The sequence below is a fragment of the Peromyscus eremicus genome, chromosome 1 (genome assembly GCF_949786415.1).
Source record: "Peromyscus eremicus chromosome 1, PerEre_H2_v1, whole genome shotgun sequence".
Classification (NCBI taxonomy): domain Eukaryota; kingdom Metazoa; phylum Chordata; class Mammalia; order Rodentia; family Cricetidae; genus Peromyscus; species Peromyscus eremicus.
Window position 1 is genome coordinate 88,188,282 of NC_081416.1, and position 12,365 is coordinate 88,200,646.

Genomic DNA, 12,365 nt, shown 5'->3' on the forward strand with positions numbered 1-12,365 from the left:
AAAAGTGTAACTATATTTGTGGAATTCCACTTGCGTAGATCCTGTGCTTAGAAATCCATAAACCTATGCTTAGAAGCTTGCACATGCACCGAAAGTTTGTGCCTGGCTGGAGGAGCCAAGTTCCAAAGAGGTCATCCAAGCTTAGAAGTGGCTGAGCCAGCTTGACCTGGATCCAAGGCTTTTTCTGCTGGACCAGGCAGCTAACTGTTCTCGTGTCTGGTCGGATGGGAGTCACACTGTGTCTGATGACTACTCAGCTCAGCCATTGCTGTGGGAAGGCAGCCCCAGACTCTAGACAGAATGGCTGAGTGTGGCAGACTTGGGAAGCTGTTTACAGGCCAGCCACAGTAGTACACACCTGTGGGGGATGGTGAGTCTGAGGCTAGCCTGGGCTACATAGTGAGAACATGTCTAAAACAAAAAAACAAAGCCAGGGGCTGGGAATGCAGCTTAGTTGTAGAACCCAGTATAGGCAAGGCCCTGGGTTCTACACAAACCTCCAAACCGAACAACATAGCAAACAAACAAAAACATTTACCAATTAGGGCATTGGCTAGATCTGCCTGGAAGAATCACAGTGTTCTGAGTGATTGCTCTCTCATGCATTTCCTTCTTTTTGTGTGTGAATGTGAACACCTGTGAGTACAGGAGTATGTGTACACGTGTGTGGAGGCCAGAGGTCCATCCACTTTGGGTATCATTCCTCAGATACTCTCCACCTTGCTTTTTGAGACAGGGTGGTCAGGGACTTGCAGGGTAGGCTAGTCCAGCTGGCCAGCAAGCTCCAGGGATCCACCTGTTTTCCCCTCCCCAGCACTAGGATTATAAGCGTGTCCCGCCATGCCTGACTTTTTAACTACGTTCTGGGGAACTGACTCAGCTCCTCCTGTTTGCCCAACAAGAGCTTTACTGACTTAGCTGTCTCCCTATTCCTCTCCTACTGGTTTTCTGATGCCTCCAGACTTTAAAAATATCTTTAAAAAAGATTTATGTATTTTATATGTTTAAGGTTTTTTTTTTTTTTTTTTTTTTTTGCCTGCATGCATATATGTATGCCACCTGTGTGCCTGGTACCCATGGATGTTAGAAGAGGGGGTTAGATCCTCTGGAAATGGAGTTAGATATTTGTTAGCTGCCTTGCAGGGGCTGGGAACTGAACTAATCCTCTACAATAGTAACAAGTGCTCTTAACCACTTAGCCACCTTTTAGGCCTTGTGATGGCTCCAGACATAGAACAATGCTGGCCACAAGGGACTTCTAGGACATAGCTGAGTCGCACCCACTTCCTTCCCCAGGACACCTAGAGTGGGGCAGACCAGAAGAGGTTGCTAAGGAGGTCTGCCTTACACTGTGGGCACACACCTACCTCATAGGTCACCCCGCTGTCAGTGCCAGCATCCCAGGGGATCAGATCCTGCACCACTTTCTGGACCCAGCCACACTCCTTGGTGCACAGATCCTCTGCAGATAGGCCCACATTCCAGTCAGGACTGGGGCCCATCATGGTCAAGAAGGACATTAAGTGGCGTGTCCTGTCCACTGAGAATTCAGCTGAGGGTGCTGCTCTCCTAGAAACCAAATAGAGAGGCTATCACATTCAGGATGGGCTGCACACATACTTGGGGGCTGTGTGGCTGGCTGTGGTTAAAATCTCAGAGGGACAGAGAGGGGGCAGACTCCTCAAGCATCCTTGGTTTATGCTCATTTCTCTTCTGAGCCTACCTGTTGGACAAAGATGGATGCCTCACACTGTCCATTTTTAAACACCTCTATAGCATTTCCAAGTATGATTTATTTGCTCAGTTATGGACTGGCACATCTCTCACTGCACTGTAAAGCTCTGGGAAATCAGTGTGTGTGTGTATGTGTGTGTGTGTGTGTGTGTGTGTGTGTGTGTACACCTAGCTATGTAGGATGTGAGATGAGCTTTGCAAACAGTAACTGCTCTCCAAGGTCCCAAGACATGTCTTCATTTCATCTTTACAACAGAACTAAGGTAAGGATTATTGATTCTGTCTTCTTCAAGAGAGTCATGGAACTTGTTCAGAGTCACATTAAGGGGCAGAATAGAATGGAGACAATAACCCACACAAACATGAGCTCAAGGTCAATGTTCTTTCTATTATCAATTCCTAAATTCTCCTCCTGCCCACTCAATGAGATCTCGAGAGTGCCAAAGGTCTTCCAGTGCCTTCTACCTCTGTTTACCTTAAGAAACCACCAAAGGCGAGGACCTGCCTGGCATCAGGGCATACTCATCTGGTTGCCCTGGTTACCAGTTGAGTTGGAGAGCCAGGAACCTTTGGCTAAATGTTCCAGTGCCCGGAAATAATGTCTCCAGACTCCAGCTACCAGGAGCAGCTTTTCAGCCTCCATCTCCTCAGGTTGTAAGGTCTCAAGAGAGGCTGCATTGCAAGAGATGATGGAGGTGGTTCACAGAAGGGACTGGGGTGGAAGAGTCACATTCTCTTAGCACATTCTATGTGACAGACCCATCTGATTCCATTTTCCCTTCATGGAGATCCTGTAGGGGTAGAATTATGACCCTGTTTGGTTGAAAGGCAACGAGAGTGCATTGGGATGAATGAGCTTGAAGGCATGGGTAGCAGGGACCAAGGCTTAAAGGCAGCTTAGCATGACGCTGCAGCCTCAGGCCACTAGCTGTGAGGAATCCTTGGCTAGTCACCACCTGATCTGTTCATTCCATCTGGTCACTGGTCAGCCTTTGCTGTTTTGAGAGACCCTGTGGCTTCTGCTGAGATCTGTGCTTCTGCCTACCTTCACTTAGCCCAGACAGTGATGACTCCAGACCCAGTGGGCCCCACAGAATTAGATCATTGGCCCTTGGCAGACATATGGAACCAACCAACAAGCAGAGGGGAGGAAAGCTTAGGTGTAGGTCCTGACACCAGCCCGTAGAGCTGTGTGCCTTTGAGCAAACTCAGCCTCCTTTGTATCTGAGTATCCAAATCAGTTTTCAAATATTACTTACTTTATTTGTGTGGTTATGTATGTGCACATATCTGTGGATGCATGTACCTCTACCATGTTAGGTATCTTCCTCTAGCACTATCCATCTTATTGTTTGAGATAGCATCTCTCTTTCAACCCAGGCTCACGATTTTGGCTAAATTTGCTGTCCAGTGAGCTTCCAGGACCCACCAGGTTCTGCTTCCTCAACGTGAGGCTTATAGGCACACGCAGCCAATGCCCAGCTTTTATATGAGATCTGGAGGGCCCGAACTCAAGTCCTCTTGCTTGTACAGCATCTCTCTGGCCCCAGCGTCCAAATCTTTAAAATGGGGATCACATGTCTGTATCAGAGGGTTATAGTGGGTAATTAGCCAGCTCTCCTGCACAGTGTGCTTAATTCAGCGCTCGGCCTCTCTGCTATGATTACAATCACAGGTTTAACATCTTTGTTCTGAAAACCCCAAAGCTGGGATCCTCCAAAATCCAAAGCAGCTTGGGTGCTGACACAATGCCACAAACAGAAAATTGTATATCATGAAGTAGCTGCATGCACAAAATTCTTAGAAAATGTGCAGTAGCCAGGGAATGGAACCAGTCTAGATGTCCATCAATAGAGGAATGGGTAACTGATATACAGTAGAATTTTATCCAACCATGACATTTGCAGGACAATGGATAGAACCAGAAAGCATTACGTTAAACAAAATAAGCCAAACCACAAATACTGCAGTTTTTCTCTTATCTGTGGAATCTAGATTTAAAATTATATACAGATGTGTGTGCTTGTGCCTGTGGTTTGTGTGTGTGTGGTGGTTTGTGTCTGTGTAGGTCATGAAACTAGAAAGGGGATCATGAGAGAAGAGGGTAAGGAGGGGAGGAGGAAGTAATTCTACATGTGTCTAGAGAACAGAAGGCCAGGACTATTGAGGAACCAGGCAGAGGTGGCTAGGGAGCAATGGGGGAGTTGGAGGGAGTTTGAATAAAGTGTACACATATATGAAAATACCATAAAGAAACTTACTAGTTTTGTATGCTAATTGAAAAAATTAATGAAACATTGTGCTAAATTATCTTCAGGCTGTGTTATAAGGTGTATGTGAAACAAATGAGCTCATATTTAGACCTGGATTCCATCCCCAAGATACATCATTATGTATATGTAAATTGTAAATGTTATATAGTTTTCAAAATCTGAAATTGGAAAATCCTCTGGTCCAGGGCATTTTGGGTAAGATATACTAGTTTTCTCTGTTGCTGAGAGGAAAACTGTGGGCTCAATGTGATATCAGGAAAGGGGTGGGGAAGGCTTTTCTGAGTAGATTTCCTACTGTGGTTGTTACCAGTCGAGGGTCTGGAACATGAATGGAGCCAAAGTCTAAGCCTGGCTTCAGCACCAGCAGGCAACAAGGGCCAGATGTTGTTCCCTCAAGCCCCACGCTCCCAGAAGCTCCCTGTGCCTGGCCAGGCCAGCCTGGGAGCAGGGCCCTGGCATTTATTTCTGTACTAAAGCACTTTGGAAAGTCTGGGTCCTTGGCACCCCTGGGAACTTATCAGAAATGAAGGTTAATTGGTCCCACACAGATTTGGTCAATTAGGGGTGTTGGGTAGGGCTCAGTCATTTGTTTTAACAAGCTCTGTAGGGTAGTGTCCTGTAGCTCAAAAGCTTTCATGTATCACCTTCTCCAGGAGCCTTTCCAACCCACTGTCTGAGGCAGGGCCTGCAGTCTATCTGTTCCCACGTGTCCTGCAGGTCTCTGTAGTCAGACCTATAATTGTCTTTTTCTTTTTTTTGTTGAGACAGGGTTTCTCTGTATAGCCCTGGCTGTCCAGGAATTCACTTTGTAGACCAGGCTGGCCTCAACTGAGAGATCCACCTGCCTCTGTCTCCCAAGTGCTGGGATTAAAGGTGTGTGCCACCACTGCCTCAGACTTATAATTAAAATGGCTTCCTAACAATTTCTTTTTTTTTGGGGGGGGAGCTCCTCAGGGGTGGGCTTTATTGGTGCTCCCCAGTTATGGAGGACCCCAGTGGGCCAGCTGAACATCTGTATCTGGTGGTGACTGAATTAGCCTTATTGTCTCCAGATCCGGGAAAATTCTGCTCACCATTTTTGGGTCTCAAAGCTCCTATTACCTGTGTATTTGAATACGAATGGCCCTCATCTATTTGAATGTTTGCTCACCAGAGAGTGGAACTGTTTGCGAAGGATTAGGAGGTGTGGCTGTGTTGGAGGTGGTGTGTTACTAGGGGTGGGCTCTGAGGTTTTAAAAGCCCACGCCAAGCCCAGTCTTCCTTTCTCTGCTTCCTTCTTTGGGACCAGGGCTCCCAGCCATTGCTCTAGCATCGCTCCTGCCTGCCACTCCACTCCCACTATGGTGATGGGGGACTAACCCCTGAAACTGTAAGCAAGTCTCCAGGGAAATGCTCCTGTAAGTTGATTTGGTCATGGTGTTTTGTCACGGTGTTAGAATAGTACCTAAGACAGCACCTGAAGACATGTCTGGCTTTCTCTATGATTGGCACAGATGGGGACTTAGTTTCCTTTTCTCAAGCTCCTTATGATTCCTATGGATTGTGCATCAGTGGTTTTAACAACTTCTTTGTATATATGTACATGCATGCTGGTGAACGTGTGTGTGTGTGTGTGTGTGTGTGTGTGTGTGTGTGTGTGTGTGTGTGTAGGTTGGAAGACAACCTCAGGTGTGGTTTCTCATGTGCTATCCATTTTTTTTTGTTTTGTTTTGTTTTTCAAGATAAGGCTTCTCTGTGTAGTTTTGGTGCCTGTTCTGGATCTTGCTCTGTAGACCAGGCTGGCCTTGAACTCACAGAGATCTGCCTGGCTCTGCCCCCCAGATGGTGAGATTAAAGACGTGCACCACCACTGCCCGGGCATTTTTTCTTTTTCTTTCTTTTTTTTTTTTTTAAATAAGATCTCTCAGTGTCCTGGAATTCACCAAGAAGGCTAGGCTGATTGGCTAGAAAGCCCCAATTATCTGCCTATTTTCCCCTCCCTAGTGTTGGGGTTATAAGCATGCGGTAACCACAGCTGACATTTTAAAAATGTGGATTCTGGTCTTTGTAGTTTCCTGGCAAGCACTTGACTGACTGAGTCATCTCCCCAGCACTCAGCAGCTTTCTTTAAGAAGCTCCTGAGGGAACTTATGCTCCCAGCTTCCATAGTGCCTGCAGTCTGGGAGCTGTGGCACGGCCTGTCCAGCCTCATATCAAGTGGCTGGCCGGTTTTACAATGCCTGTCCAGCAGTCCCCTGGGATGCAGCCCTCCTCCATTGCCACACAGATGCTCCACCCACTGTCCTCCCATCTTCCTCAGAGTGTCATTTCAGAGATAGTTACTCATATCCTGAACCCCACAAGTGACGTGACTCACAGTGACAACCTGGGGAAACAAATACAGCTCTACCGAGGAACCTAGAGCATTAGGAACCTCCCTGATGCCAATCCGGCACAAACTGGTACTTGTGTACCTCACAGACATAAGTTTGTGTGATGGTTGATCTTCCTAACAACTTAACTGGACCGGTAACCACCTAGGACAGCAGGATCTGAGTGTTCTCACAGCTGTTTCCAGAGAAGCCTCATTGAGGACCTCCCTCAACGTGGGGAGCACCATCCACAGGCTGGCCCCCCGACTGAGTACAAAAGGGAAGAAAGGGGAAGCGAGCTGAGCACCAGGCTGCATCTCTGTGCTTCCTGGCTACAGATGCATGGTGACAGCCATCTCGTGTTCCGGATGTCATGCCTTCCCTGCTATAATGAACTGTGTCTTCCAAAACCAGGAGCCAAAACATGCCTCTCTTTTTTTAAGCTGCTTTTTTGCCAGGGATTCGGTTACATCAAGAAATGTGGCTGAGACGCTGCTCGAGGACAAGGCCTCATAGAAGCCTCTTCAACCAATGCAGCTGACAGCCTGAGGACGGGGCCTTCCAGGGCAGTGAGGGCTGCAAGGGATGAGAAAACTGGACCCATGTCCAAGTGCCTGACCCTCTGTCGATGCGGAAGGGCGTAGGAGCAAAGTTTTTAAAGCATCTTTAGACACACCTTGCCACTTTCTCTTATCCAGGACAAGAAAATTTCCCCCAGGCTGTATAGTGCTTCCATGAGAGACCTTTTCTCTGCTCCCCCAAACTGCTTGCTGACTTGATGCATCACTCAGAATTTCTTGTTTAATGTCTCTCTTCCCCATTAGGTACCAATAGAGTAGAGGCCTTTTTTTTTAATTTGTTATTTCAGCTATATTTCCCTGCCTGGTAGAGACCTTAGCATGTAGTGGGCTCCTTCCAAATGTTTGTTGAAATAAATGAATTAATCTAGGAAATGAATGTAGAGCTTTTCTATTTCCTTTGACCTTCAACTTTAATTAAAGGTCGCTTCAAAGTATTTATTATTTCTCTTATAAAAACCTTATTTAAAATAATGAAATGGATAAGCGTATGTGTGACTTTTTCTCAGGAAATGCTAGCCAGGCCTAGGGCTCTTTAATTTAATCGAACTTTAATCAAGTTCTTATTTATGCTCTTTTAGATTCCAGGTCTTCCAAGATATGACATTTTGCCAATTTGGTGTCCTAATTTTCTTTTATCTAGGATTTAAATTTGAATCCTTTTTTATTTTAAAGCAGAGAGAATTGACATAGACTTATTACATGCCAAAGTATATGACAAATCTAATTAAAAATAATATGATAATCAAAGTAAAACAGAGTAGAAATTAGTGACCCAAAATGGAGAATCTAGAAACTGCCCTGTGTGAAATAGTCTACTCAAGTGAGCCTGAGAGGAAAGACTGGTCACCAAGGATGTCAGGACCACTATAATAAAAATACTGGATTCACACTGAACACCATACAGCAAACAATAGCTCTAGAACCAGATAGATAACATCTAGATTATAGAAAACATCAAACATCTGATTAAAACTTTTGTTAAAGAAATGTTACCTGTCTTAGATTTGAAATAAGAAAAGCGACTGCAAAGGAAACCAGTTGAATTATACATCAATTAAAACCTCTGTATAATAAAGAGAACGGCACATGCTTAGTATTACAAACCTTAAAGGCCACAAATCTGAGACTTCCTGAGCGGTAACATGAAACCCAAAAGGAGAATTCCACTCTTGACCCCATGGGATGGGTTGCAGTCAAATTGCAGATACATTAAAATATTGTGCAAACTTATCCAAGTGTAAAAGGTGTACATGAAACATATTGCACGTTGAGACTTGGGTCCTGCCCCCAAGATATGTCATTATATCTATCCACAAATATTCTGAAATTGAACATCTTTGTGGCGCGTCTTGTTCCAGTTTTCTGTTGCTGTGACAAGACAACTGAGAAAGACATCTTAGAGGAAAAAAGTCTCCTTTTGGCTCATGGTGTCAGAGATTCCAGTCCATGGTCATGTTTCTGTGGGGCTGTGGCACATAGTATATCATGGTGGGGCCATAAGAAGGAGGTAGTGGGTGGCTGGGTGCTAATATACCTTCCAAGTACATACTTCCACAGGCTTACCTTCTTCCCAACTCCTGAAGTTTCCATCACTTCCCATAAGTGCCACAAGCTGGAAACCAAGCCTTTAGCTTTTTAGGGGACATCTAAGAGGCAAACCATAACACCTCTGGTCCCAAGAAAAATAGCATGTCTTCAAAAAATGTCCCAATCCAGCATAACTGAAAAGTGTTAGTAAAGTTATGAACAGATAACACAAACAAAATTAAAAATAAGTGGCTACATGGAGAAATGCTTTCTTTAACCCTTTGAGAGAGTGTGGTGCATGGGATGAGGGCACAGGAACAGGTGTTTTTAACCTCACCTGTCGTAAAGAAATTGCTCATCATGGTTCCTGACAATTACTGTGCCTCATTTGCAACAAAATTTCCCAAAACACAACACAGAGGAAAAGAGGTAAGAAATGATCTTTGTGATCCATCTAGACCTCGATCCTTGCCTCATAAGTTACAGATCCCCACCAATGAGACCTGGTAAGAATTCCTAAAGGTTCAGTTTTGTCTCATGAGTTTTTTTTTTTTTTTCCCCCTCAAGTGCAGAAACTCTGTTAAGCCACCAGGGGGCGGTAAAGCCATTCATTTGGCTGAAGCCCTGAGTTGGCGGATCAAGGTTTGTCAGGTTCTTGCAACATTCCTTTCTAACCATAAGGCATCTGGGACTCCAAGTCCATCTGGACATGCAGATCTACCACCTGCTCTAGTCCATGTTCCTTCACTACTCTGAGAGCGTGGATGGACCCAGGTGACTCTGCTAGGAGGCAGGAGGGGCTCTGGAACCAGAGGGCTGATTTAAAAGGAAGATATTTCGGGTTTTATTTCTAGAGAAGTTGACCCAGTCTCTGTACCGCAGACCTCACAAACACGGGCCATTGTCTAAGCAAGAGATAACCAAGCAGAATGGATGGGAATAATTTAGGGAGAACGCCAGTCCTTTCCAGGAGACAAATATCTTTGAAAGTTCTGGTAATTCTTAGCATTCAGACCACCCTGGAGGAACAGAGTAGTGTAAATTCAGAATGATTTGTAGGAACTGTTTCCCACTTATGATTGCGAGAACCAGTGAAGGATGTGGCTTCGCTTAGAATTTGTCTTTTCCTGTCTCTACCTGAACACTGGGCTGTCAGTGCTCTGGCTTGATTTATTGAATTAAACAAGTCACCAGCTAATTCGTTCATTCACGACTGTCCTTTGAGAAGGGGTGCTGGGAATGGGGATGAAGATGGCTGAAAAACAAGTCAGTTTCAACAGGCAGGACTTTGAAAGTAGGTCACCCTGGCTCTCCACCAGGCTGGGGAGGCTGGAATCCCATTAACCTCCATCAGGCAGGCTTTGCCGGGCGGGGAGGGCTGTTAGGGCAAAACAAAACTTGGCTGGTGTGGGCTTCCTAATTTGACTTCCTAATGAGATTTGGAAGAGGAAAGGGGAGTCCAGGGTTTGGGCTAATCAAAGGAAAATTCCTTTCCCTTAACAAGCCCATAGTGTGGAGTGGAAAGGTTTTGGATGTTTGGGAGTTGAGTGTTTGCCATCAATTAATTTTTTTGTTTCCACTGGGTCTCAGGAAGTCTGGGGGATAGGTGAAGTGTGGGAAGGTATTTCCCAAATAATACTTCTTTCAAATTTTCAGAAAGCCTTTCACATCTTGGAGAAAGAAAAAGACAAAAGAGAAACAAACCCCCACCAGAACGAAAACAAAAACAAAAAATCAAAACCCACCTCCAAGCCACCAAAATACACAAAAAATGGGCTCTGCTCGGTTTTCACCCTTCATGTTCACAGCCCGGCCAGCCTTGGTCTTCTCCAGCGGGGTTAGCTGGATCATTTGTATCTGTGACTCTGCAACCTCACTCTGTCCCAGTTTTATCCACTGTGTGCAGGATTTCCCCATCCCCCAGTAGAAGGTCACAACGACCTTCATGTCTGTCAATCTAAAGCACACTCTGTAGACTTAACTTCGTGTCTCGGCTGGGTTGGGCCTAGCTGGTCACATTCTTCAAACACTCTTCTCTGTGTTTGGGGGAACCATGCTGTCTTTGGGACCTTTTTGCTGTTCTTTTTTGGTTTCCTTTGAGGGCAAGTCTTCTTCACCATGAAGAGTGGGGACGCTTTGGGATTCTGTCCTAAGTCCTTGACTCTTATTCCTAAATTAACTCACTCTCTCTCTCTCTCTCTCTCTCTCTCTCTCTCTCTCTCTCTCTGTCTCTGTCTCTCTCTCTGTCTCTGTCTCTCTCTCTGTCTCTCTCTCTGTTCTCTGTCTCTGTCTCTCTCTGTCTCTCTCTCTGTTGGGAAGTCTCTCATTCATTCTTGACTCAGTTTTGCATCTACAGAGAATTTTAGCCCTGAAATTCAGTTACATAACTAACTGGGGACTTGACCTTTATATAAATTTTTTTTTTTTAGATTTATTTATTTATTATGTATACAGTATTCTGCCTACATGTGTCCTTGCAGGCCAGAAGAGGGCACCAGATCTCATTATAGGTGGTTGTGAGCCACCATGTAGTTGCTGGGAATTGAACTCAGGACCTTTGGAAGAGCAGTCAGTGCTCTTAGCCTCTGAGCCATCTCTCTAGCCCTATATAAATGTTTTGAGGGCATCTTAACATGCCATGGTCAGAGTTGAGCTCATGGGTTTTCCCGTCAAACGTCATCTAATGTCCCAGTCGTGGGTGGGATTGTCAGCCCCACACCTCAGAGGCATTTTGACCACTCTGTCTCCCTCCTTTTTTTCCCCCAGTCACCACAGCTGGCGGCTTTACCTTTACAGCTTATCACTGCACCTTTTCTGTTCCCCTCCCACCACTGCCTTCCCATTGGGAGTAGCAGCTACCTCCCTCCTGGCTCTCTGCAGCTGCCCGCCAGCCCGCCAGCCTGCCAGCCTGCCAGCCTGCCCACCCTTCCCACCTCATCCGACTTTACATATTGGAACCCCAGCATTGCTACTGCCTTTTCCAAATGCTCCTCTGATCATATTCTGAAAACTTTTCAATAAGTGTTTTAATTTAAAAATTAAAAAGGTTCCCCTTTTATTGGTATACTTATTATACAGAGGACTGGGTTCCACAAGGACATTGTCATACAAGTACATAATATACGTTGACCATGTCTTTCCTACCCCAACCTCCAGACAACCCTACTATTCTTCAATTTTTAATGTTGCATAGCTTGACCCCACACGAGGTTCACCTTTGATTTCTGCATCTAGTTATGCAGACATTAGAAACCTTTTAATGCTTGGAATGGGCTGTATTTCTCTTCATTCTGACCTCACCATGACTTTCCTTCACATATAGGTCTCATTTGCTAAGTATCTTTCCCCCTGAACTGCAGGCCCCCAGGAAAAGTCCCCCCCACCCCACAGTGTCCTGACTCCCCTCTGTGGAGCCTGTCTGTGGAGACCTTAGTGAGTATCTACTGAATCAATGAAGTCTTCCATTGTCTTTGCTTGAAGGATTCGGGGTGAAGTGGAGGTCGGATTTTGTCATTGTGAGACAAGAGCCAATTTATTACTGATATTCTGTTATTAATTTCAGGTTGATCAGAAGCTTGACTAAAAGAGAGGAATGTATTAAAAAGTGAGAAAATGAATATGCCATTACTGAATCTGAGGATCTTGTTATAAATAGAGGAGGTGGGTTAGGGCCACATCTGGATATGGCTGACACTTTCCTTCCACCCTCAACAGAGTCAGAAGGTGACGCTGGGCCTGTCACAGAAGGGGCACATCTGAATTTCAACGTCTGTAAAAGGGTCACCATTATGGTAGACTGAGGTAACAGGGCTTTTGGCGGGTGTGTCTAGGGAAAGGCACCCCCACTCCTGAACACACAGGGGTGTGTGAACAGAAAGACGCTAAGAAGAGGGGAACAC

General features: G+C 45.4%; 1 protein-coding gene across 1 annotated transcript in view; it reads right to left on the reverse strand.

Annotated features, from left to right (window-relative positions):
• Nucleotides 1–12,365, reverse strand: part of Spon1 (spondin 1) — a 293,513-nt gene that overhangs the window by 12,091 nt on the left and 269,057 nt on the right. Inside the window, exon 8 of the mRNA XM_059268545.1 lies at nucleotides 1,368–1,569. Within this exon, the coding sequence (XP_059124528.1) occupies nucleotides 1,368–1,569 (202 nt within the window). The remainder of the gene's footprint in view (nucleotides 1–1,367; nucleotides 1,570–12,365) is intronic.